Genomic DNA, 25096 nt, shown 5'->3' on the forward strand with positions numbered 1-25096 from the left:
ATACAATTTATTTTAGGTCAAATGAAGGCTTTCTAGAAATGTGTACATTTGGGAGGAAATAGAGAAAACCAGCACATTGTAGAGACTCATCATGTTAATTACTTAAACATGAGAGGTTTAACCCCCAAATAATTTAATAATCCATAAGGAACATTTCAAACAAGTATTTTAAAAGACATCCAAAAATAAAGATGCCAAAAAAAAAAATCTAATTAAACATTATCCCTCCCCAAAGATTTCTCAGTACTAGAAAATTCTTACAGGACATAAGTTTCTCTGTAAACAGAAATGATAAAGCTATTTGAAAAGTATAATATTCAAGAGACCTGACCTTTTGTGCAACATGAAAAATCAAAATATATCAATAATGATGAAGCCCTAAATCTAACAATAACATACTTTTCCTTAATTACAATAAGCCTTGTATTCCCAAACAGAACACTATTATGATATGAGCAAAAGCTAAACAGTGTGGGCTGAGTAATACTAACTCAATCTGTGTTGATTTTCTTTGCTATAAATTGGGACACAGAATAGTGTATTTTGGTGCAAAGTTAGAAACTAACCTTAAGAATCTAGAGGTGAAATAATAACTTCCAGTTTTTACTGCTCTTCAGAACCTTAACCCAGCATTCCATCTAGCACACTGCACATGTTCCTCCCTATGTCTAAAGAATGGCATTTATTTACAAAAGCATGTTGCAAGTACCTAAAAACTGGATCTGTAGGCACAAGGGAGAGGGAGTAGGAAAGGATGGAGAATGGCAGCAACCTAAAAGGTTTAGAAATAACATAGAATTTTTTAAAATGTTATCTATGGAAAAAAAAAAAAAAAAAGACTACATACATACCCTTGAGGAGAGAGTTTGTCCAGCCAGCCTGATTTAACCTTCCTGGCAGATGATCCATAAAAACAGGCATAAGGAGATATTGCGTTTGAGGAAATGGCTGATGATGACTCAGCATTTCCACTTGTCGAGCTTAACGGATAACTGTGCCTAGTGACAGGGTCCAAATTCAGTGCTTTTTGAGTCCTAGATTTAGATGCCTTTGAATTTTTTCTTCTTAAACTCTGAAAGCATTCTTCTACTGTTGAATATTCTGAATCTGAAGCACAGTCTATCGGAAAACTTTTTTTGTCTTCTCGAAGTATCCAAATATCTTCCACCTTGTCTTCACTTACATTCTCTCTCCTGTTATCATATATGCTGAACAGAAAAGTATAGTGTAAACATTTCAAAGTGCTACATGTCATTTAAGCTGTCAGCTACTTTTTTAAATTTATAAACTACCAACTGCAGAAATTTAAGGCCAAGAAAATCTTAAATTAACCCACGTGATAATTTTAAAAACTCTTCCAGAAAAATTAAATAGAAATCTCTCATTATCCTAAGACATCTCTGAACACTACTAGGCATAGTATATTTTTTCTTACGTATCATTTAATATATTTCTTCCAAAGGTTGGGTGCGGGTAGTAAGGATGGAGACTGACCATACTTTTGCATCACAACTTAAACATCTTCACCGGCCCCACTTAGTGGCCAGCTCAAACCCTAGTGCCTGGGCAACATCATGAACCACTAACTTACCTTTCTGGAGATCTTACTTCCAAACTTGTTACCTCTTCTCTGGCTCTCCACTAATCAACTCCAAGGACTCTATGTTCCACTATAATGTACTAAAACATGGACTAACTATGAGTGGTGACAGCCTTAGTATTATTTTGCACCGTTAATGAGGAAAAACTTCACCACCATGCTAACTAGAAAATGAGAGTCAGGGTATACTCAGAAGGTAAAAGCCGGGTAGCACATAATATTTACTATAATATATTCATAATAGCTAAGCATATTGCTATAAATTTAAGAAATGACAAAATAAACTCACTGAGTAATTTATGTATAATAAAACTCATTACAAAGTATTTTTTGCTAATCAATAAAACAGATGTATCTGGGGGTCAAATTACGTCCTTCTAAATATGTTCTAAAAACCATTACTTCCTTAAAGAATGATTTAGCCTGGCCCCTTCTACATTTTCCATAATAAGAGGTCCACATCAAATGCTTGCTGAAGATACTCAATTAGTATTTTGGTATCATCCTTAAGTTTTAATATTTTCCTTAAGTTTAGTTTCAACTCAAGGAAACCCACAACAGTGCTGGCCTTGGAAAATGAAGAATAAAAAAGAAGATAAAACGGACGTCAAATAATGATCCAGTACACCAAATCCTAATAAAGCTGAGAGAAAAATAAAATTTAAGTTGGTGTCTTAAAAACTCTAATTTCATGTGTGATTCAAATAACTGAATAATTGTCAAAGCTGAACTTCCAATAGAATACTACATTACATCCGTAAAAATTCTGCACCTCACATAGTGACATTTTTTGCACTGCCCTTTTCTTCTTCATATTAACATAAATTCTCATCTTAAAAGTACAATCCTAGTCACCTCATAAATGACACTGTGGAGCAGAGAGTGGTTTCAATAAGAGAAAAAACAAAAATAATCTGCTATAGAATATCACTATATTCTTGATTTACAGACTAAATTCAATTATTAAAATGAATTCTGTTTTTGAAACATTTAAAAAGATTTGAACTTACCAATGTAAACTATTTTCTTAGAAATATATTATGAGCAAGAAGTCAACATTTTATTCAAAAGAATTACTCATCATCAATCATGACCACATACCTTGATTCGATAAAAAATGAGTTTCTTTCAGTAGTTCCTTCCCCTTTGGGTTTTTCTTCATGGGTCCAAAATTCATTCTTTATAGACCTCTTCTATAAAAAAAAAAAAAGAAATGCACTTTTTTTAAGGTTGCAATATTCTACAAAGATCCACAATATCTAGATCTAGTTGTAGTAAAGAAATAACTAATTGCCTAGATCAATTTTCAGTAAAAATTTAATTAGGGAGAAAATATTAAAAAGTAGCTTTTCATGACTTTTTTAAATATTTTATTTAAATCATTAATAACAACCATTTCAACTAAGAAAAACAAAAATGCTAATCGACAATAAAATGTTTACTTTTACTTTCCAACTTACATTTTGTCTTCTAGCTTTTCTTTATCATTACCCAGAAATAAAATAGCAATTGAGCACAAGTACTAGATTGTAAAGACTAAGGCATAAACTGAATAATTAAGATATGGAAATAGTTAGAAGTCTGTATTTGTGTATAAAGGCAAAGCAAAATCTAGGAGGGGTTATCTATTTGCTTTTCTTTTACTGGGTTTTGGGTTTGTTTGTTTTTTTAAGTAACTTGTGGAAATTTTTGAAAACCTATTTCTAAAGTCTAACTGAAAATGAGTTTCTGTGATATATATTTAAAGATATAAATTTAACATGATTTTACTGAACAGTATTTTCCTGACTGAAAAGTTCATTCTTCAATAAAACATTCTTCAAACAGCTTACAGGAAAATGAAGTGGCAAATATACACAAAAGAGAAAAGAACTGAATATGAAAAAAAAATTAAAAGATATGAGACTAACCTTGGAATTTTCTAGTCTCTGGAAGAGAAAAGTCTCTCCATAAGGAAAGATGGAAGATGAGTTCTCCTCATTTGAATCTTCTGCAGGAATTACAGAATGAGAATGGAAAGATGTGAATAATGTGAATTATTATTTTTAAAAAAGGTATGTGTTTAACTATTTTAAAGCGATATTACAACTTAAGCTTTTTTCTCTGAGAGTCCAAAATTATGCTCAGAATTTTTATCCTCTAATCAAGTCTCTCCATGATCTTGATGTAGCATTCACTGTATATATCCCTTACTTCACACTATGACATATTACTATTTTTTTAGTGTGATATATCATATATGTCCTTGCTATCCTCTAAGAATCACATTAATATAACGAAGCACATTTTCCACATACAATGAAAATTTTCATGGTGCCAATTATGTTAATTCCTAATTAAGAGAATTGTATTAACAGCTGAAAATTAATCGTAATTCTATAACTTTCGATAAATTATAAAAGTTCATTAACTAGATGCTATACCACCCAAAATACCAGAATCTACTTAATATAATCCCTCTAATTCCATAGCTACTAACACATGTGTAAATAAAATTATTTCAACAGAATTTCCACCATCTTTGAATTACACCAATCTACAGGAAAAGATTCTCAACACTTGCATTTTCTAATACGGCAAAAAAAAATTAAAATAAAATGTTAAGGTTCAGTAGCCAAGCGTTTGGATCTTATTGTTGAGGAGAACGTTCTTTAACTTGTAGAAGGAGAATTTTTAAAAAGAAAGAAAAGCCTCTGTCAATGATCAATTCACCAGAGCAAAGTCAGCCCTTTCCTGTTACCATGGCAAAATTACTTCCCATAAATCTATGTCCTGTAGTTCAGACTGTCAGAAACTACTTAATTCAGTTAAATGCCTTCGACTGTGGCTAATGATAATGAAGCTTGTACAAAAAAATCTTTTTATATTGCCACATGTAAATTTCCAGGAGTTTGCGTGTATAGTAGTGCCTTTTAATGCACTCACTTTTAAAAGTGTCTGAAGTAATATGAACCCTCCCTAGCAGACAGTTATTCCCATTATTCCCTGTTCTGCAGGTGGGCTGCCTTCTCAATCACAATTTAAACACATTTAAGACTATCGAATGAGTGCTAATTTACAGAGATTTGCAATGCTAAGACTCACTTTGCTGTGTCACAGACTTTCCAGTTGAGGTAGCAACATTTCTTCTCTCTCGGAAATAGCTTAAAGCAAAGAGAAAAACAGATAAGTTAAAATAGGTAAGTAAAAATAGGTAAGTTTTAATCTTGAGTAAAGGATTAATTATAGAGACATACATTCTTTTGAGTAGAAAAACCAATACTAAAAAATAATTTTGAATTTAAATAAACAGAATGGCGAAATTCAACAAAAGTGTTTTTCTGAATAGCGTAAAGGAAGAGATTTAATGAATTTACAAGTGTTTGCTTCTCACATTTATAATTCAGAAAAGCAAATAAACATATTTGTCCAATGCTAGTATGAACAAAGGCAAGTTCAAAATGGCTGTTCTTATCCATCTGAGAAACAAATTTTCTAACTAGAATTCAGTATTTATGTAGTTTTCCATTTTGTCATTAGCTTTATAGTAATGAACAAAAAATGTGTCTGGCTCTATGAGCATAATATGAAAATAAACAAGACTTTTTCTCAAAGGTCTTGAGAAAGAAACATTATACATTACAAGTAATGATAATACAACATAACAGCAATAACAAAGGGGGAAAAAAAAAACGAATACCTGCTACTATAGGAAAGAATTCTACCTAGTTTTCCAGATAAATATAAGGACCTGGGCAGTACCCTTAAATACATATCTGCCTAAGTAACTACAAGTAAGAAAATATAAAAGAACAACAAAAAAACAGAAATCAATAAAACAAAATATGGACAACATTTTTAAAATAATTTGTAACCAAAAGCTGGTTCTTTAAAAGATCAATAAAATTGATAATCCTCAGGGAAGGAAAATAAAAGATTGAACATAAATTACCAATATTAGAAATGAAAGAGGGGACATCGCTACAAATCCTGCAAACATGAAAGGAATACTTACAGATTATTAAGAAAAACTTTATGTCAATAAATTCAACAGATTAGATAAATTGGAAAAATTCCTTGAGACACAAATTACCAAATATGACACAAGAATAAACAGAAAACTTTGATATCCCTATATCTATTTAAAAAATTGAAGTTAGTGATTAATCACCTACTCACAAAAAACACCAGGTCCAGATATTTCACTGGTGAATTCCACCACTTAAGAAAAAAATACCGACTCTACACAAACTTTTTCAAAAATAGGGGAGGAGGGAGTACTTCCAAACTCATTCCTTAAGCCCAGTATTACTGATATCAAAACCACTCAAAAACAATACTACAGATATATGTTAGATAAGCATTCCTCAAGAACATGGATTCAAAAATCATTAACGAAATATTAACAAGAAAATCCAATATATAAAAATATGACCAAGTGAGGTTTACCTTAGAAAAACAAAATTAGTTTAACATGGAAAAATGTAAGTCACCAAATTAAGAAAATAAGGGAAACAAATCACATGCTCTTGACGACAGATCCAGAAAAAACACCTGACAAAATTCAACATCCAATAATGACAAAGATTCTCAGCAAGCTAGAAATAGAAGGAAACTTCCTCAACCTAATAAAGAGAATGAATGAAAAACCTACATCATAACGAATGGTTAAAGATTTAATAGTTTCCCCTGAGACTGAGAGTAAGGCAAGGAGGTCTGCTCTACCTGTATTCACATTAATTCGGTGGTCCCAGCCAATACAACAACATGAGAAAAAGAAATAAAAGGCATGTAGATTGGACAGGAAGGTATCTTATACCTAGATATCTTATACTTAGAAGGTATCTAGTAAGTAGAAAATCGTAAACAATCTACCAAAAAGCTTCTGAAAAAAGTAAGTCTAGCAAGGTCCAGGATAAAGGGTAAATGCTTTTAAAAGTCAATAATATTTCTAAATACTGACAATGAACAACTGAAAAATGATTTGAAAATACAATTTTTACAATGAAATACAAAAACATGAACTACCAAGGAGTAAAGTTATCAAAATATGGGCAAGATCTGCACACTGAAAAACTATAAAACATTGCTGAGAAAAAATAAAGACCTAAATAAGTGGACAGATATAACATGTTCATAGTTTAGAAGAGTCAACATTAAAATGTCAATTCTCCACATATTGATATAGAGTCAACATAATCTCAAATAAGATGCCAATGGGCTTTCTTTTAAGTGACCGTAATTTTCATACAACTATAAATAACCCAGAATGGTCAGAACAAATTTTTAAAGGAACAACAGAGGCACAACACCTAAAGAAGAGGGCTTTGTGACTTGTACCAAAGGATAAAATAGTTGCATGAATGATGTATAAAAATCATTAAACTGAAAAGAAAGATACCTCTTCAGTAGCTGAAAGATACCTGTTTGTTCCTGCCTTGAGCACTAAGGAGGATTTTCCTGGAAGGATGAGAGGACACACCTATCACTCCCAGGGAAATGGCAGCTGGTTTGGACTTGCTTTCTGCTTAGAAGTCTCTGTGGGACTAGGGAGACTTCCAGGTGAAGGCGATAAAGAAGAAGCTGGCTTTTCCAGCCTACTTCTGATCTGGCCCTCAAGAGAGAAGAATTTAAAAGGGCACCTGAGGTGCATTGTTCAGCACAGCCCCACCCAGCCCAGCCTTCCTGAGAAAAGGAGCAGACAAGAATTCAGGGAAGAAACCCGAGGCAAGAGCAAAAATAATCCATTTGACTGGAGACTCAACAGTGTCCAAGAAACCAGAGGAACAGTCTGGAGGGACTGTCCAGGAAAGAAAAACAAAGGACTTCACCTCAGGAAAACACGTCCAGAACTGTATTTCTTTTAACAGTTGTATGAAATGTTTAATTAGCAAATAAATTATGTTAAAAGCATCAGCCACAGAGAAATATATTTATTTGGTACATTAAGGACTACACTGTCATTTAGATGTTATTTGATTAGAGAATATCTCAGATTACATAATCCACAATTTTATTTTAAAAGTCACAAAACTTTTAAAAACATACAATTATCATTTGCAATTCTGGTGAGGACTTTAAGTAAAAATAGACATTGAAGTTTGAAAATGACTTAATTACTTTCTTATTTTATGATCTAACCACGATAAATGCATAGTTACCATTTACTGCCATAATCAAAGGAAAAAAAATAGGCTACAGTGGGTAATCTGGGTAATGACGCAGATGCCACTAAGTTATTTACTACTAATTCTCACGTTATTTCCATTCTAATTTTCAAAGACTCATGGTCACAATAGTGTAGAACCTGGAAAAGAAGACACCTACCATAAGGGCTTAAGGGCTCCTGCTGGCTAACCAGGCTCAAAAAAAAACAAACGAACAACAACAACAAAAAAACATAACATAGCAGCCATTTCTACACTGGGGCCTCTCACTCAAACTGCAATGGAGAGAGAAGCCTGCACTAAAACTACCTGCCTCCTGCACTGAACTGCCTCCCTGCACTGTTCCTGCTGTCTAAGCCAGCCCTTACAAAGGAGTTCCTGGAATTACATTTCAACCAATAGGACTGAAATTGTCCCCATCCAATTCAAGATGTGCAGCTATATCCCCATCAGCATCTTCACTAGCAAGAGCAGCTTCATTCTGAACAATCGGGATACTGCCTTTTGGACCAATCAAACTGCAAGGATTTGGAGCCTCATTTGCATGAAAACAAACCAATCCTGGACCAGAGGAGGGGACTTATCTCTATATATGTCAGCTCAGGGAGTGTAGTTTTCCTTTCCATCTAAGACTGAAGACTGCATTTCCCCAGCTGAAGCTGAAATCACTAAGACGTCTCGCTAGAGACGTCTGCTTCTGTGAAGCAGAACAGAGCTGTCTAGCCAGAAAGGGGCCTGGCCACAGGGCTGCCTCACAGCCGTGCTATTCCACGTGTGCTGCTTCATAATTGAGCTATAACGCTACTGCGCTATTCCACAGCTGTGCTTTTCTCACTGTGTGCTCTGTCACAACTGAGCTGTTTGCACTGAATAAAGTTTCATTCTTCACCACAAACAATCACAGGTTGACAATGGGAATAACAAGCCTTTCAATTTATGAAAAATAACCCATCTTGTTTAAAACTTAAACCAAATGCTGATTTGAAGTTACCCTTATGACTCCAAAAGGATGCTGTTCTGACAAAGGCACAATTTTAATGTGTACTCATAGCAGTCTTTCTCACTTTATTCTTTTAATTGTTTAAAATTAGCAAAACAGTTTAAAGTTAACGTGTCATACAAAAAATGATCGCCAACATTCCTAAGAAATATTCTAGTTCTTATACAGGCATATCTCATTTTATTGTGTTTAGCTTTATTGTGCTTCACAGATGTTCCATTTTTTTTCTTTTCACAAATTGAAAGCAAGACCCTCCACCAGCAAAAAGAATTTGACCCACTTTATTGGAGTAGTCTGGAACTGAACCCACAATACCTCTGAGGTATGCCTACGTATGCAATCAACATTTGTAATACTATTTACTAAATAAGTGGTTTAGAAAGTGGGTTCTGGAGTCACATTTCCTAGAATGAAATCCCAGTTTACTAACCTTGGGATCCTGAGAAAATTAACCTAAGGCTCAGTTACCTAAGTTACCCAAGAAAATGGATGACTATTACCTACCTTTCAAGGCCACTGTGAGAATTAGATAACCCACAGAAAATTAAAAACCAAACTAGCACCTACATGTTTAATGACACTATTACCACTGATTTCCCAGTAAACATTAGACTCTGTCATTGTCACAAGGGATGCCAAGCTATACAAACGGATTAGGGCCTTTGCCTTTAGAGTTGATGCTCTCACAGGAGACTTAAATTAACAGCCTTGTTATTGCCGTGTTTCCTCTTGTAAAAACTAAATTTCCAAGTTTTCTCTTGAAAATACAACCGGGATCTGGCACTGTAACTATTGAAGGTGTCTCAGGGCAAGAGAACCAGGACCAGGAAGAGTAGAGACAGGGGTAAGGAAGGAAAACCTCATCACCGTAATGCCAGCCTCCAGCCACTGCAAGCCATCTGTAATAGCTTTCAATGCCACAGCAGTAACAGTCAAACTTGAAAGCCTCATGAAACCCAGCAAAAAGACAAGTGTTAACTTTTAGTGAAAAATACACACACACACACACACACATACACAACTTTAGAAAAAAACTGTAACTATTTTAGGTGTAACTTCAAGAAACAGATAAAAAGCTCTCTCTGCTTTAAGTCTGCTTCTCTCAGACTCTGGAGTTACCTCAGTCTACCAAGGACCTGACAAGCAGGTAGGCCCCCACTTTTGAGTTTCCATCTCTCGTGGATCTGGTTTCGTACTGTACTGTTACCATCTTTTTACATCTATCTTCTCCATCATACTTCAAGCCCCTTTATTCCTCTCAATTGTTGAAAGAAAGAAAAAAAGAACTGAACAAACTGGCCCAAAATGGAGTCACTCGTGCTAAGCCTCACATCACCAAATTGAGACTTAACATTTAACCCAGTTGCAGTAATAGCCTCTCCCAGGAATGTAACTTTTAACCAGTCAATAGAGAATTATCTGGTCAACACTAGTGAGGTATTCTGTAGGACAGACCTCAGCCTTCTCTCCCTAGGGAAAGTGATCTTGCCTGAAACCATCCATTCTTTGCCGGAATAACTTCCTTGCCTCACCTCCATCTGCCTATGAAAGTCTTCCACTTTGTACAACTCCTTGGAGCTCCTTTCTATTTGCTAAATGGGATGCTGCCCAATTCATGAATCAATATAAAGCCCATTAGATCTTCGAATTTACTCTGCTAAATTTTGTTGTTTAATACTACCTCCTTCACACCTAGCACAGTGACCAAGACCAAGTAGGTACTCACTATATGTGTGCTGAATTATTAATTCATGCCAACCATTGTGCCAGGCAGATACAAATGTTAGAAACATGGCCCCTGCCAAAGAACAAATAATTTTGTGGGGAGAGTCAGCAATTCAAATATGAGTACTCCACTCATAGAATAATGTAATTAATGTCACATGTGGAGGGGAGGCATGGGAAAAAACATCCACACAGACTCAAAGGAAGGGATGTTACCTCAATTAAATGGGACAAAGCTAAAGAGTCCCAGGCAGTTATAAGCTGGAAACATACTCTGGGCAATAGTGTATGAGAGAAGTGGCATGATGAAAAAGTTTTAAAAGAAAATAAAGAGGTTGGTTGAATAGGTAAATTAATATAAGTCAAATTTAGAAAGAAACACTGAAAATATAATTGTTAAAAGTAACTAAATTCCCCCAAATTGAGCACTTATAATACTTATGGCTTATCATAAAATTTCTTACCTTCCTGTAATTCCTTTTGTTGACCCTGGAATCTCTGGTACAGGCCTATGTCTCAGCAGAAAAGATCGAGATGGCCTTGAAACCAACTTGCTACGACTTCTCATAGGTGCTAGGAATGGTGATGACGGAACATACAAATCATTTACAACCATTTCTCCTTGAAATTTAAAGAATGCGGATGGTGGTGATCTTTCTAATAAACCATTAGTTCCATTTCCAGAATTTGCTTCTGATAATGAACAGTCAAAAGAAAGGCATTCGGGGTCTGCATTAGGAAGCTTACTCACATTTTCTGAGATCAAATCAACTTTTTCAGTTTGTTCTTCAATTGTACAATCCATAGTCTTCTTTGTAATTAAAGATTCTACTTTAATACTTTCTCTACCAAATAAAGAATCCTGTAAAGAACCTAAATTCAGGTCTGGTTCTTCTTCTGGAATGGGAAAGTTGTGTTCAGGAAGAGACAGCTTATCATTTGATTTAAGAGGCTGGCTATTTTCCACACTGACGTCACTTTGATCAAGATTTTTTATAACGATCTCCAACTGCGTTGGGCTAGGTGTCTGAACACGACATGAATCTGAAAGTTCTATGCAGGTATCCTGATCAGAAGACGGAGCATGGTGAGCCTTTGAAGTCTCATCGTTCTTCTTCGTTTTATGAATATTAGCATATATTGGGATATCTTGCATTTTTGACAAGATTATCTGTAACTGTTTAATTATCCTCCTCCGGTGTCCCGTAGGTGATATTCCAATTTTGTGTAGAATGCTGTCATTTATTGCTGCGCAGTCCTTCACAGTATTAAAACCAAACTCACGGAAGTGTAAGAGATACTGCTCCAAATTAATGCTCATTAGGAAATCTTCGATATCAACATTTACTTCACTGACTGAGGACATAATGGTGGCTTCATTACTAAACCACGTTATAAAAAGCAGTAACAACAAGATACACACACAAGAGACGGTCTGCTTCCGTACTGGTGTTTTCTTTCTCACTCGCAACACAAAAATGTCTCAAAATGTTATTTTCTCCATGTGAACACTTTATGTGCTTAAGCCTGGGGGGGAAGGGAAAGAAAATTTATTCGGACATTTTAGTTATTAATACCTGGTTTTACATTATAAACTCTCTCTGAAAACAATAGAAATGAGGATAATTACTTTCACCCGCTGGGAGTTTGGAATCTTTGTACATGACTTGGCATGCCCTAGAAAGTCAGTTGCTAGGTAGAGTGTGAAAGTACAGGTCAAAAATTCGATGGTAGTATCATATGTTGATTTTCAAAAAGTTAAAAAAGTGACTTTCACAAATATAAAATGAACATGTGTCAAAATGTTATTCAACTCATTAATGAAGGAACCAGTGAGATGGTAAGCCTAGTTCCAAGAGCATTTGTGGAACAGCCTTTAATACAGTTCATAAGAAAAGACTTTTTTTTTTTTTTCCAGTGTCAGATAGGACTGGTAGGTTAGATTTAAAAAAAAAAAAAAAAAACTGTTAATGTCTTACAGAGCAATAAAATCATAACCTTTAGAGTTGTCTTTCTACTGGAGAAAGGTCTATAAGCTAATAGGTAACTTCCCAGTTCTGGGCTCTAACCAAATAGTAAATAGAAAGAGGAGCACAAGAATAAGAATTAAGTGGGCCCATTAAACAAAACTCCCAATTTGTCATTGAAAGAACTTGTTGTACACTTTTGATTATCAAATTTTAGGTAATTTTTCTTGACAGCAACTAGACATGAACAACTTTCCCCTCTACTCAACTTTCTTCAAAGATCCTTGAAAAGCACATTTAGAATATATTTCTCAGGTCAATAATTTTCATTTCAAAAAAGCAGCACTAGATATACAATATCAATATACAAGATGAGCTGAATAATTAGTTAATTCTTAATATATTAGTTAATAGCTAATGTGAAAGTAAAAGGAAAAAGTTTAAGGGTCACAGTTCCCTTTATACACAGCAGTTTCACAATGGTTCATTTTTCTTCTAAACAATATCATTCAATTTTTTTTAAAGTCAATCTATATAGATGCAGTTTTTACGGCTGTGTTCAATTTATGAAAATGTGTATGTGCAAATTTCTGTATGTTTCAATAAAAAGAAAAAAGCACAGAATATGCATAACACCCACATACTGAAGTAATAAAATGAGACACACTCCAACAAAATAAATTTATCTGAACAAGCGCTGATGCAATGTTTCTGGATATCACATCTCAAAATAGTTCTCCAAAAGGCACCGCTTACATGCTGCATGTCTTAGAGCCAACGACCCGCAAACTATTGTTTCAACCATCTAAAATATAAGCAAATATTGACAAACAGGTATAGGATAAGAGGGAAAGGATATTTCATATTCAGGCAGCACTGCAGAAGCAGAGATATAAAAATACAAACAGGAGACAAAAGGCAGAAAACCACCTTTATCAATAAGATATCTCTCTATCACAGTCAAAATGATAAAATGTCAGGGAAAAAAATTAGAAAGTTAAATCTCAACACCACATACAAACCTAAGTCTCAGATATACCACTCTTGTTCTTTACAATTATTTTGTAAATAAAAAGTTATCTAATTTTTTAGCACATCACAAAATGGGAATGATTATTGCCAAGTTGGCTGGTACCTTGATCATGGACTTTCTATTCTCCTGAACTGTAAGAAAATAAATGTCTGGTTTGTTGTTGTTGTTGTTGTTTTAAGCTAGGACGTCTGTGGTATTTTGTTGCAGCAACCTGAACTAATATACTCCTCCATCCTCACTGCCCCTGCCCGGTTCAGATGTTCATTATATCTCTTGCGTGTATTAAGCAACATTCTGAACAAATTCCTCAGTCCAGTCTCCATATTACTGAATTATTGAAAATCCAAATTTGGCATGTCATGCCACATCCTCGACAGGATAAAGTCTAAGCTCCTTATGGTGCCACATACATAGTCTGGTCTTGATCTAACAAAAATAATAGCAGCTACTACTCCTGTAAATGGCAATTATATGCCAGACACCAAACCTCATATGTATTTCCTGCAAGGTCGATGTTTCTATGTACTAACTCCAGGCTTAAGTTCAACCCCTCCCAAACATTCTACCAACATCCTTCATTCATTTTGCTCATTGTTAATTATCATTCCCAAGGCAACAAACCATTTAATAGCTCCATACTTTTTTGTATATGTTGTATCTGATTGTAAATCTACGTATTTTGCAAAATCTTACACACTGTTTAAAATTTTGAATAGGTAGGTATTACCTCCTCTGTAAAGGCTTCCTATTGACCTTAAATAGAATCACTCTTTTCTCAATATATGACTAGGATCCTAGAAATTTGGCAAGTGCTTGGGAATATTTCAGAGATAAGAGAGAGGTTGGTAGGGATGGCTGAAGTAGTTGAGAAGCCCGTTTTGTTAGTTTCTTGGTGTGCACGTGTGTTTTAATAAACAAAGCCTTTCCTTTCCCTTGGAGTGTATTCACACACTTCCTGGGTGGCTGAGTCAAGGATAGATACACCAAATGTTCTACCCAGAACCACTGCTATCAGTCAACATGCTGAATATGGCTAGTGAACCTGATCTCTTTTTGTTACCCAGAAGAAGCTTCCACTTAAGGAACTAAAACCCTCTCTGCACTTTTATATCAGCTCCATCCTCCAGGCACCTGTCCTTTTAACTTACCATCCAATGGTGTTCACAGATCCACTTCTTTCTTCAGAGGCTTCTAGCCCATACGTACATCATCCGAGGCAAAGAGATGGATGTGCCTAACTATAAAAGTCTACTATATTCAAACTTCTTAATATGAAATCAAAGCCCTCCCCTCCCCATTCCAACCTCCACTTGGGCACAGTGGTGTGTATGCTGTGCTCTAGGTCAGCGGCTCTCCAGGTACTGTTCTGTGGATCTGCTGTACAGCAAAGAATGTCAATAACAGGCCCACGAACCTGTATTTGTAACACACTCCAAAGATGACTGACATGGGCAACAAAATTTGGTAATTACAAGTTTCAATTTCCTCACTCCCCAGTATGCTTCACACCCTCTAACCTGAGCCTAAGTTCACTGCCCTCCTCCCCTAGGGTGGTATGCCCCTCCTAACCCATCACCCCCAAGTCTAGAGTGTGGCTCAAATCCCACCACCTCCACTTTCAAGCAGTGTAAAAATAGGCATATATGTGCATGTCAGTTTCCTTAACCATAAAATAGAAACGCTCAAAGGCACCTGAACACTGGTGAAGATTAAATGAGATAACCCATCGTAAATGTTAAAATAGTGCTTAGTATACGTTAAGTGCTTAGCAAACATTCGCTTCCATCATTATCATTACTCCTTTTCATCACTACAGTCATTATCTTCCCACAGCTGAAATCTTCCCTATTCTTTGAAGTCTAGCTCAAATGCAATTTTCTTCACAAGGTCTCTACTGAACAAGAAATAAAGTTCTTTATATTCCTACAGCATTCACTTTTTAGAGCATTAAATTACATTCTACTCATTCAGTAGTAACCCACTGAAGATGGATAGCACAGTGCAAAAGCCAAGATGTTGGAGCTGGACAACCTGGGAGAAATCTCGGTTCCTCCACTTATTAGTTTTGTGAGCATGGGCAAGTATTTAACCTCTCTGTACCTCAGTTTCCTCATCAGGAAAATGGAAGTAATACTACTACCTACTTCGTAGGGCTATTGTAAAGGATTTACAATACCAGCTGCACACAAATACCAACAAATGTTAAATAAATGTCATTATAATTATTTTTATCATCCCATAATAAACTAGTAATTCTGCCAAGATGATGGTCTATAAATTCCAACCAAATTATTTGTTTATGAACATACTGCATGGTTTCTATGTAGTACACATTTAGAGAATATACAAATAGTTGGCGTGACAGATGTGGTTGTGTGTTTACTCATCCTATCCTGACCCATATCCAAGAGGAAGAAGAAATAAAAGAGAAGTACCATTTAGGAGCATCTGCTACACGCCTGGCTTGCAATACCATTTAATAAACATTATCTCATTATCTTGCTGCGGTCTACCTTGAAACCACTTTCTCAACCAACTATTTGTGACCACATGCCCTGCTTACATTCTAGTCCAAGCCATTATCTTGCCTATCTTAGACCATTACAATAGCCTTCTGACTGATAGTTCTGATTTGGTCCTGGTCTCTTGCCCTCTACACTACACTGTCAATACCGCAGCCAGATGATTCATTTTATAACAAAAGTCATACCATATCACTCCCCACGACCCCCCAACTTCATCTTCCCTGACCCTCCCGCTCTATTACTCAACTGCCATCAAGTTGGCCTCAGTCCTACTCCCACCTCACGCCCTTACCCCTCACCCTTCCATCTCCTTCTAATCTGCTTCCCCAACATATACCCATGACTCATGGCTCACACCATGAGTAGTAGGTCTCTGCTCAAATGTGCTCCACAGGGAAGGCCATCCCTAATCCCCTGGGTATATAAGCACGCCTTGCGCCTCGCTACTCCCCACCCTTGTTTTATCTATCTTCATGGCATTTGTTACTACCTGACATCTGTGGACTCTTCCAAGAGGTCAGGGATCTTGTCTAGTATTCGATGCTCTAGCTCTTAAGTTTGAACAGTCAGACATATAGCAGGTGCTCAATAAACATTTGCTGAGTGACTTCCTCTCAGCTTTGAGATGATTTAAGATGAAGAGTAAAAAGTAAACATAAATTAAACTTTTGAGTAATGAGGTCACCAAACTTGTAAGAAGCAGAGACAGGATTCAAATACAGATTTCTCTAATCCATCTAACCACTAAAAGTGGTCAAATCAGGAGTTAGGAGTTGGGTGCAGAGCAGCTGGAAACATTACCAACCATCTATGGGGTTTTTAAAAACTCAGGGGTTGGGACAGGCTTCCCCCCGCCCAATGCTTCAACTGAGGAAAACCACCAGTGATTCATCCCTGTCTCCACCCCTACCCATTACTAGTGGAGTTTTGTCATTTCTCCTAGTTCTGCTAAGAAAGAAAAAGGCTGAAAACCACAGGTCACTTCATTAAACCATAAGGCCATTAATTATTCAGTGCTGAGAACTTCTGGAATCACTTGTGCCTGACTGCTATCTTATGGGAAAAGAAAAATCAGCATAGTACAACTAAATTCAGACATAAATTTAATCCATTTTTCTAAAAAAGAAAAAAAATACAATTTTAAAATAACATAATCTTACCTAGAAAGTGCAAATGTGTTTAATAATAATAAGTTTTACAATCATAGGATCAAAAGACTGAAAAGAACCTCAGAAAATATCAAATAAAAAGAAATTAGGCTGCCACATGAATAGTGAAACTTTTTTTTAATGTTAGCAATACAAGTCTTACAGATTCTAAGAACAATGAGAGTTTATTGTATTCTAGAATATAATGAGATATTCTCAAAGGAGTAGATCTATCTCCCAGGGGGAAATCCAGAAAAAGTATGAGAAAATGCTGTTGCTGGTCAAAATGACTGAGCGGTACCCCATAAATAGGAAAGGTGATTTATGATATCCTACAGGCACAATTCTTACTCTCTCAATTCTCTACAACTAATCACTCCCATAGGGTACCTGGCACTACAGATAAGTGCCCCTGCCTTCAAGATGTTAAGAAACTTATTGTGGGGTAATAGCTAATGCCTTAAAAAATTAGGGAGATCCATATGGATAACCTGCTGAAATAATTAGTTCAGGCTACAGATTTAATAAAATGTCACCTTTGCTTCAATACAGAATATAGTCACAAGAAATAGGTATCACGGTATCTGCACATCAAGCAAACTCACTGTTTAGTAACAAGATGTTAACTCCAAGCATTCATAAAGAGAACATTCAACTTTGTTCTCCACAACCAGGCAGAAGAGGAAGTGGTTTTGAAAAAAATATGCTTGTTGCCCTATTACTCCATCCCATAGTATAGAGCTGACTGCAAAAGGTCAAAGGTCAAGGATCCTAACTTACTGTTCTAGCCTGAGTGCTTAGCCTTCAGAACACTTTAAAACTGGTTATTTAGCATCTCTCTCCTCTACCATCCATTCACCTACATTAGCTTGGGGCAACACTACCCACACTAAACCCCTCAGAGGAAGCCCAGGTTCCTCTATCTGGCCATCACTCTTAACAGTGGTCACCCACAGATTCTGGCCCGCTGCCCCACTGTTCTCTAGCTTGACCACTACTCCTTTCCATCCATCCAAACACATCTATCCTCTTTCATTCTCCCTCAGACTTACAGTGCTAATAATGATAGCCAATATGTATGGAGCATTAACAAACCTATCTGTATAGGATCTCACATAATCCTTACAGCTGCCTTGGGAGGAAAGTCTCATGCCGAAAGTCTCATGCCGAAAGCTGATAAACGGTGGAGCCAGAATTCTAAGAGTCAGACTCCACCACCTGTGCTGCCTAATACACAGTTTATTTAACAGTAGAGGAGGATGAAGGACTTGATATTTTCCTTCCCTTTTGAATGTCAGCTAAGTATTTATAGTCACTAGAGAAATGCTGCTTAAATATACTATGCCTTGCAAGCCCAAGTTTTACACACCTTTTCGATTCGATTGTGGGTATATATGTCCATATAAGTGATTAAATATGGAAGCCAATAATCATTTACATTTAATTGCTTGAGATTTAAAAACCAATGACAAATTAAGGGAGAACAGCTTTGAAACTGCTATATAAAGAAATGGTAATATAGAATTTCATTTATTAAAACTTATGCATCTAGCATTGCAGAAAGGCAGCCAATGATGAACTATGTAGGATAACTGATATAGTAAATTCAACCGCATGAAGCCAAAATAAAACCATTAAATATGGCCAAAGTATTCTCTGCCCACCAGAGCACTCAATGGCGATGGGGTAAAAAACACAAACAAAAAAAAAAATTGCTTGACTAGAATAGAAATTACTGACGTATTCTTCCAAAAGGTACTTAACTGTGGTCTTAAAAGTGTAGCTTTAAATGTGATACAAAAGGAGATACAGAGTAGAAGCAACCCAAGTATTAATTAACAGATATATAGCTGAATACTATGCAGCCTTAAAAAAGGAAGGAAATTCTGCAATATGCTACCAACATGGATGAACCTTGGTGAAATAAGGCAGTCTAAAAAGGACAAATACTGTATGATTCTACTTATACGAGGCATATAAAGTAGTCAACTTCATATAAAATAAAAAGTAGAGTAGTGGTCACTAGGGGCTTGGGACAAAGGGACAGCAGTATAATGGACATAGAGTTTCAGTTTTGCAGGATGAAAAAGTTCTGGAGATCGGCTTCACAATGATGTAAATATACTTAGTACTGAATTGTAGTGCACTTAAAAACAGTTAAGATAGCAAATGGAATTCTACGTTTTTTGTTTTGTTTTACCACAAGAAGGAGGTAGAGACTAGAAGATTTGGGCCAGCCTCTCGACTTTCATTCAAACTGAACTCCCTATATATATCCTGACTTTTTTTTCCTTTTGGGGCCAATTCAAGTCTTATAACTGTGTACCACTACAGCCTTGAAGCTTTCCTATCTATTCCACCCCTACTTGAGTCCTCATTAATTCCAGCCTATGCTCTGGAGTCAGGCTGCCTGAATTCCCATTCAGCTTTACCTATTTGTTAACCTTGCACCTGGGCTACATAAATTCCCTGAAGATCAGTTTCCTCCTCTGTAAAATGAAGACAATATATCTCACATCTGATAGGATATCTGCTGAGATTAAACAAGTGAAATATCTAAGATGTTTATATAACAGTACCTGACATGAATAATAAATGTACAATACATATTGGCTATTATTACTAATTCATCTGTTGTATACAAAATTGCACTTGGTCATATTCATACCATATTATTGCTTTGACTGGTATTCTTCTGCCTCTACAGTAAAATTACATTCCTTTAAATTAGCATTGTAAATTTTTCTTCTAATAAACCTACAAAGCACCTAACAGCAGTAAACATAGTTTTATTAATTTAGTAAAATATTGATGTGGTTGGAGTAGTGAGAATGATGATCTTACCTAAAGACTTTAGATCTGGGACATAGAATGCATTGATTATCATGATTATCATTGAACCCAGCGCTGCCATGTACTAGCGGCATGACCTTGGGAAAGTTCCTTTATTTTTCTGAGCCTTCCTGCTGTCATGTGTAAGCAGTGATGGCAATGCACAAGACTGTTTTGAAGATGAAATGACTAAATATACATAAAGATCTTAGAAAAGTCCTGGCAAGTAAAAAGCACTGAATTAGTGTCTGCTAAGTGGAGAATAACTGAGGTTTGAAATAATCACTCTCTGGACAAAAGCATTTGCAGCTTGGATCAATGAGAAAGGATTGTTCTAAGTTATGTTTTGATTATTTTATTTACATTGAAATTTGAAAAGTATGTCTTTGAAAATCTAGAACTTAATATCCATTTCCATAGCTGGTGAAGATGAGAAGTGATAGTTCTTTTGCTTGTTATGAGAAGTTATCAGTAGCATAAGAAGTACCTTCATTTAGGTGTTTTTGATTAGCAGTCCCCAACTTTGTGGCACCGGGGACTGGTGCTCCTATGAGAATCTAATGTCTGATGATCTGAGGAGGTGATGCTAGCACTGGGGAGCAGCTGCAAATACAGATAAAGTTTCACTCGCTCACCACTCACCTGCTGCTGTACAGCCCAGTTCCTAACAGGCCATGGACCAGTACCCATCCTTGGCCCGAGGGTTGGGGACTCTTATTTTAGATAATATCTAAATAGTTAAATGGCTTCAGTAAGTCTTCTCTTTCAAGCTATCCACCTAGATTTTAAGTTAACTGGCTAATGTTTGAGACTTGTTTTCGATTCTAATTCAGAGAGCTTTAGAATAGAGCCACAATTCTTGGGCAACTGGAGGAAGACTTCTTCCCGAGTTCCTACAAGAGCAGAAGTGGGGATAATAAAAAGGAATATAAGTGGAATTTTTTATCACTGTGGAGGACTCCCACTTGCACGTCCCTAATAATACCTGGACAGCTCCTTCTGCTAAGTGCCAGGCCCTTCCTACGTCTCCCTCTACAAGCTAGCCACATCTAACTGAAAGGAGAGTCAGACCCCCTTAGAACTCTTGGTATAAACACAGGTACATATTCAGAATTCTAGTTCAATTCATGCTACACTGAACATAGCTTTACTGTTTAACTTAGATCAAAACTAACATGACATTACACTTCAATAAAAAGATTTAAAAATGTATACTTATATATACACTTTTTATGTACACATATTTTAAATTTTAAAATTTTGTACAAATGTGTACACCCCACCATTTCTGAATTTGAGCCACATTCTTAGACTAAGAACCAGATGTTTCAAAATAGCCTACTGTGAACCGTTTTCCTCTCTTTGCATTTATAAATAGCACCCTGACCTCTTTTCCAACTGAATTTGAGGGCTCATACCTAGTGGTTCTGTAACTGTCAAAGTCTCCTTTTCTTAGGAAAGGATGATATCTCAGCAACTGTCTCCTGACTTACTGACTCATTTATTTACATTTCTTCATCCAATAAATATTTAAGGGACACAATTTATTCTCTCCAAGATAATAGCGGGAAATACTTGCAGTTCAAGATAACAGCACCTATAACCTCATTTGAGAACTCTGTCAAGTGCCACAGAGAAAGTGAAGATGCAATTGCCTTCTCTCAAAGAGTTTAAAATCTAAAAGAGTAGATAAGACATGACTACAAGCAAAAGAAAATAGCATGCATATGAACAGTCAGTTCTTTACAATGCAATAAGGCCAGTAAAGAAGGAATACCACAATTGGAAGACTCAGATGTACCCCAAAAAAAGCACTTAAATAATAATGATAAGAAAAATCAAAAACTCAACTTCCTTGAGTTTCATGTGGTTTACATTTTAAGTACAGTTTTAAGTACATAAAGAAGTAGTACCATTATCTTTCATGAACACCAAGGAACTCTCAAAATCTCAAAGCAGGTAAGTGAAATATGTAGCAATTTGAGCCTTGAGGATGGAGTGCTCAGTGAAGGATCTATGGAGGGGAGTTTCAAGATGTGCAGGAAGAAATGTAGCAGGTGGAGACAGCAGCATCTGATGTAGAAAGAATGCCATAACATAAAGGGGGCAGAGAGGGAGAAGATGCTTCAGGCAATAGTAAGGAAATGAGAGTAGCTGGGAGGGACTGAGGGTTCAATGAAAGGTAATGCCAGAAAAGGAAGCTGGAACTGGCTATGGAGGGCCTTGAACAGGAGCCTAAGGATTCTGAACTTCATTAAGATACTGTGAAAGAGGTCTGGTGACTTTTGCCATTGCCACCTCCACAAGCCCAAGTCACCTGATAATTAGCATAAAAACCTCACTTCTCTCCTGCTCTTTCCTGATCATCTCTCCAACTCCAAACATTTTAAACCATTCTCTCTGCTTCCTAAAGCTACGACGTAATGTAACCGAGTCCTTTTTGCATGTCAATTTTGTGAGAACTATGGCAGGGTCACTATCTTATCAGCCCTTCTCTGCTTACCTTCTTACCTACCCATGCACCTTTGTATGCAAATGGTATAAGATAAAAAAAAAAAAAGTCTCCCCATTTCTTTATAGTTTTTACCCCTGACGCTGCTCAAAGTGACTACTTCAACCCAGATCAGAACTCTTTTGTTTTGTCCTTAGCATGGGTAAGGAAGTAAGTTTTTGCTGAGTCAAAATAGTAACAAAATTTCACAGACCAAATTTCTAACTAGAAAGGACCATGTGAAGAGAACATCATTGACTATTACTTCAATTAAGGAAATAAGCAAGAAAAATGGTTTATCATTATATATTTAATCTGGCCAATGTCCAAAAGAAACCTAAAATGATAAACTACAGGGGTCTAGGACTCACAAAAAAAGATTAAGAAGACATCTCATAGCCTCTAATCTCTCATTAATCACTTCTGGTCAAAGCTAAGAAATATTTCTAACATTACAATAAGTTCTCTACCTAATTAATATTTTACAGAGAATTTTAAAATTCCTCAATTTAGAGTTAAGTGCAAAGGCTTGATCCAATGAGTCAATAAATCAATGAGGGGGAAAAAACACTTGTTAAAATAAGGCTATTAAAGCAATGACAATCATTTATACTGAGCATTTTTATAACATCTTTCACCAAACTTTCTCAAAGGTGGATAAAAAGAAGGATAAAGTAACAAAACAAAAATACCTTCTTGGATATCATAAGGTCTATAACCCAGAGTCCTAAAGCAGGTTTTTAAAACTTCATAGTTTCTCATAGCGTTAACATAAGAGTTTACAAGAAAACTGCAATTCATTATAATCTGAGTCTTATACTTAACCACAGTAACTAAAAGTAACTAAATTTTAAAGTATTAATTGAATATCTATGAGCCTCATACTGCTAGAAATTTGTAGCTATTTTAGATGATTAAGAATTTGTTTTTAAATGTACCCTCAGCTTCTCCTTTCGTTGACAACCCACATAAAATGTGACAGGCTTACATAATGAAAAAAAAAAAAAAAGGCCAACGAAAAAAAGTTAAAAAAAGCAACTGAACTAACCCCCAAGGTATTTTAATTTAAATAAACCTGTAAGTACTGACAAATCAAATCTCTATAACATACCCTTGGTGTTAAGACCCACCTTAAATGTGTGTGTTAAACATGTTTTAAAAGGAGCCAGAGAGACAGTTCCACTTTAGGCTCTAGCCTAGTTCCATGACCCATTTTACTTTTTCTTTCTTTTTTAAACATTGTTAAACTGTCACAAGAATTTCTCTCAGTATGTCTCTTGTAAGTGCATGGAAGTCATAACTAAGAGTTTAGAGGTATTGCTCTTCTTGCTTAAAAAAAGTTACCTTCCTTTTTTTAAACAGCCATAACTTCATCTTCCAATTACTTATGGGCAACGTTCCACATACTGGCTGGGGTGCAGAGTGCTTAAGTGCGGGGGGGAATCAATACTGAGCTTGTAAGTACAATACTATTATTGGTAATCACAATGACATCCGATTAAAGGTACTTTTAAAAATAGCTTCTTTTTCAATACATTTTTGTTTTTAATCGAAAGGATATATTCTACTGAGCAACCTACTTCAAGGACAACCTTGCAAAAAAAAAAAATGTTGCTTATCACCATACAAACTCGCAACAGCCTAAAAAACAATTATTACACACAAACTAGCTTCTATTTTCCTCTTATTATCAAAGATTATAGTTCACAATATAATTTCACGAAGTCTTCTTCCAAATCAAAATAACTCCAGATCGACGCAGGAAGGTGAGTGAAGTGTTCAAGAAAACAAGCCAGGAATAACTTACTTTACCAAATGAGATGGACACTCATTCCCCCAAGAGACCTGTCTCCAAAAGTAAACGAGAAAGATCAATCTGGTCAACTCGCTGACAGCTCCCCGAGTACCGTGCCCGGTTCAGGCAGGTGGAGGCCAAATTATTGTAATTAAAGGTAATTTACAGGCCTGTCGTCTCAAAGTGTGTAACAAGCAGGATGCGGGGGAGCACGAAGATCAGAGCAAACTCATTAAATCCACCGAGTAAACAGCTTGGTGCCTGAAACTCGATAAAGGGCTGCTCCTTTTTATTTTTCTTTTGGGAAGAGGGGGAATGAAGGGAGATTCTAGTTGTCTATCCGGATTGTCATCCTCCCAAGCCAAATCCCAACAGTAAGTGGGATTTTTATATCACTTACCCGCTTCTGGTTTCCTTTTAGACGCCCACACGCGGGAGCAAAATCCAAGGGGCTGAAACCAGAGACCAGCACTTTGCACTCTGGAAATTTACCCGAAAAAGTACCGAAAAGCCCTGGCCCTGCCTGAGACGGTCCTCCCACACCCGCCCAGTGCACGCGGCCCAGCCCACCCGTGGTGCCGGTTACTCGCCTTGCGCAAGGGCGGCGGAGATCGGGAGGCAGGCGGAGGGGGCGCCTGGGCGCCGGAGTCTCTCGCTGCCAGGCTCGCTCAGTCCTCACCCGTGGGTCCCAGGCACGCGGCCTCCTCCTTCCCGGACCCCGCCGGCTGCCCGGACGGCTGCCACGCGGGCGGCGCTGTCACTCCAGCCGGCGCGCCGCGGCCGCCGCACCTGTAGGCGGGGAGCGCGGGGAGCGCGCAGCTCCGGAAGCGCCGC

General features: G+C 36.6%; 1 protein-coding gene across 1 annotated transcript in view; it reads right to left on the minus strand.

The window, feature by feature from the left end:
- The window catches only part of ARAP2 (ArfGAP with RhoGAP domain, ankyrin repeat and PH domain 2), a 171545-nt gene extending 146778 nt beyond the window's left edge, over positions 1-24767 (minus strand). Inside the window, exons 1-6 of the mRNA XM_023534268.1 lie at positions 24663-24767; positions 10936-11998; positions 4685-4743; positions 3511-3590; positions 2702-2793; positions 852-1208 (exon numbers count right to left, since the gene is read on the minus strand). Of these exons, the coding sequence (XP_023390036.1) occupies positions 852-1208; positions 2702-2793; positions 3511-3590; positions 4685-4743; positions 10936-11837 (1490 nt within the window). The 5' untranslated portion in view covers positions 11838-11998; positions 24663-24767. The remainder of the gene's footprint in view (positions 1-851; positions 1209-2701; positions 2794-3510; positions 3591-4684; positions 4744-10935; positions 11999-24662) is intronic.
- Between the last annotated feature and the right edge of the window lie 329 nt (positions 24768-25096).

Source organism: Pteropus vampyrus, unplaced genomic scaffold (genome assembly GCF_000151845.1).
Source record: "Pteropus vampyrus isolate Shadow unplaced genomic scaffold, Pvam_2.0 Scaffold5, whole genome shotgun sequence".
NCBI lineage: Eukaryota > Metazoa > Chordata > Mammalia > Chiroptera > Pteropodidae > Pteropus > Pteropus vampyrus.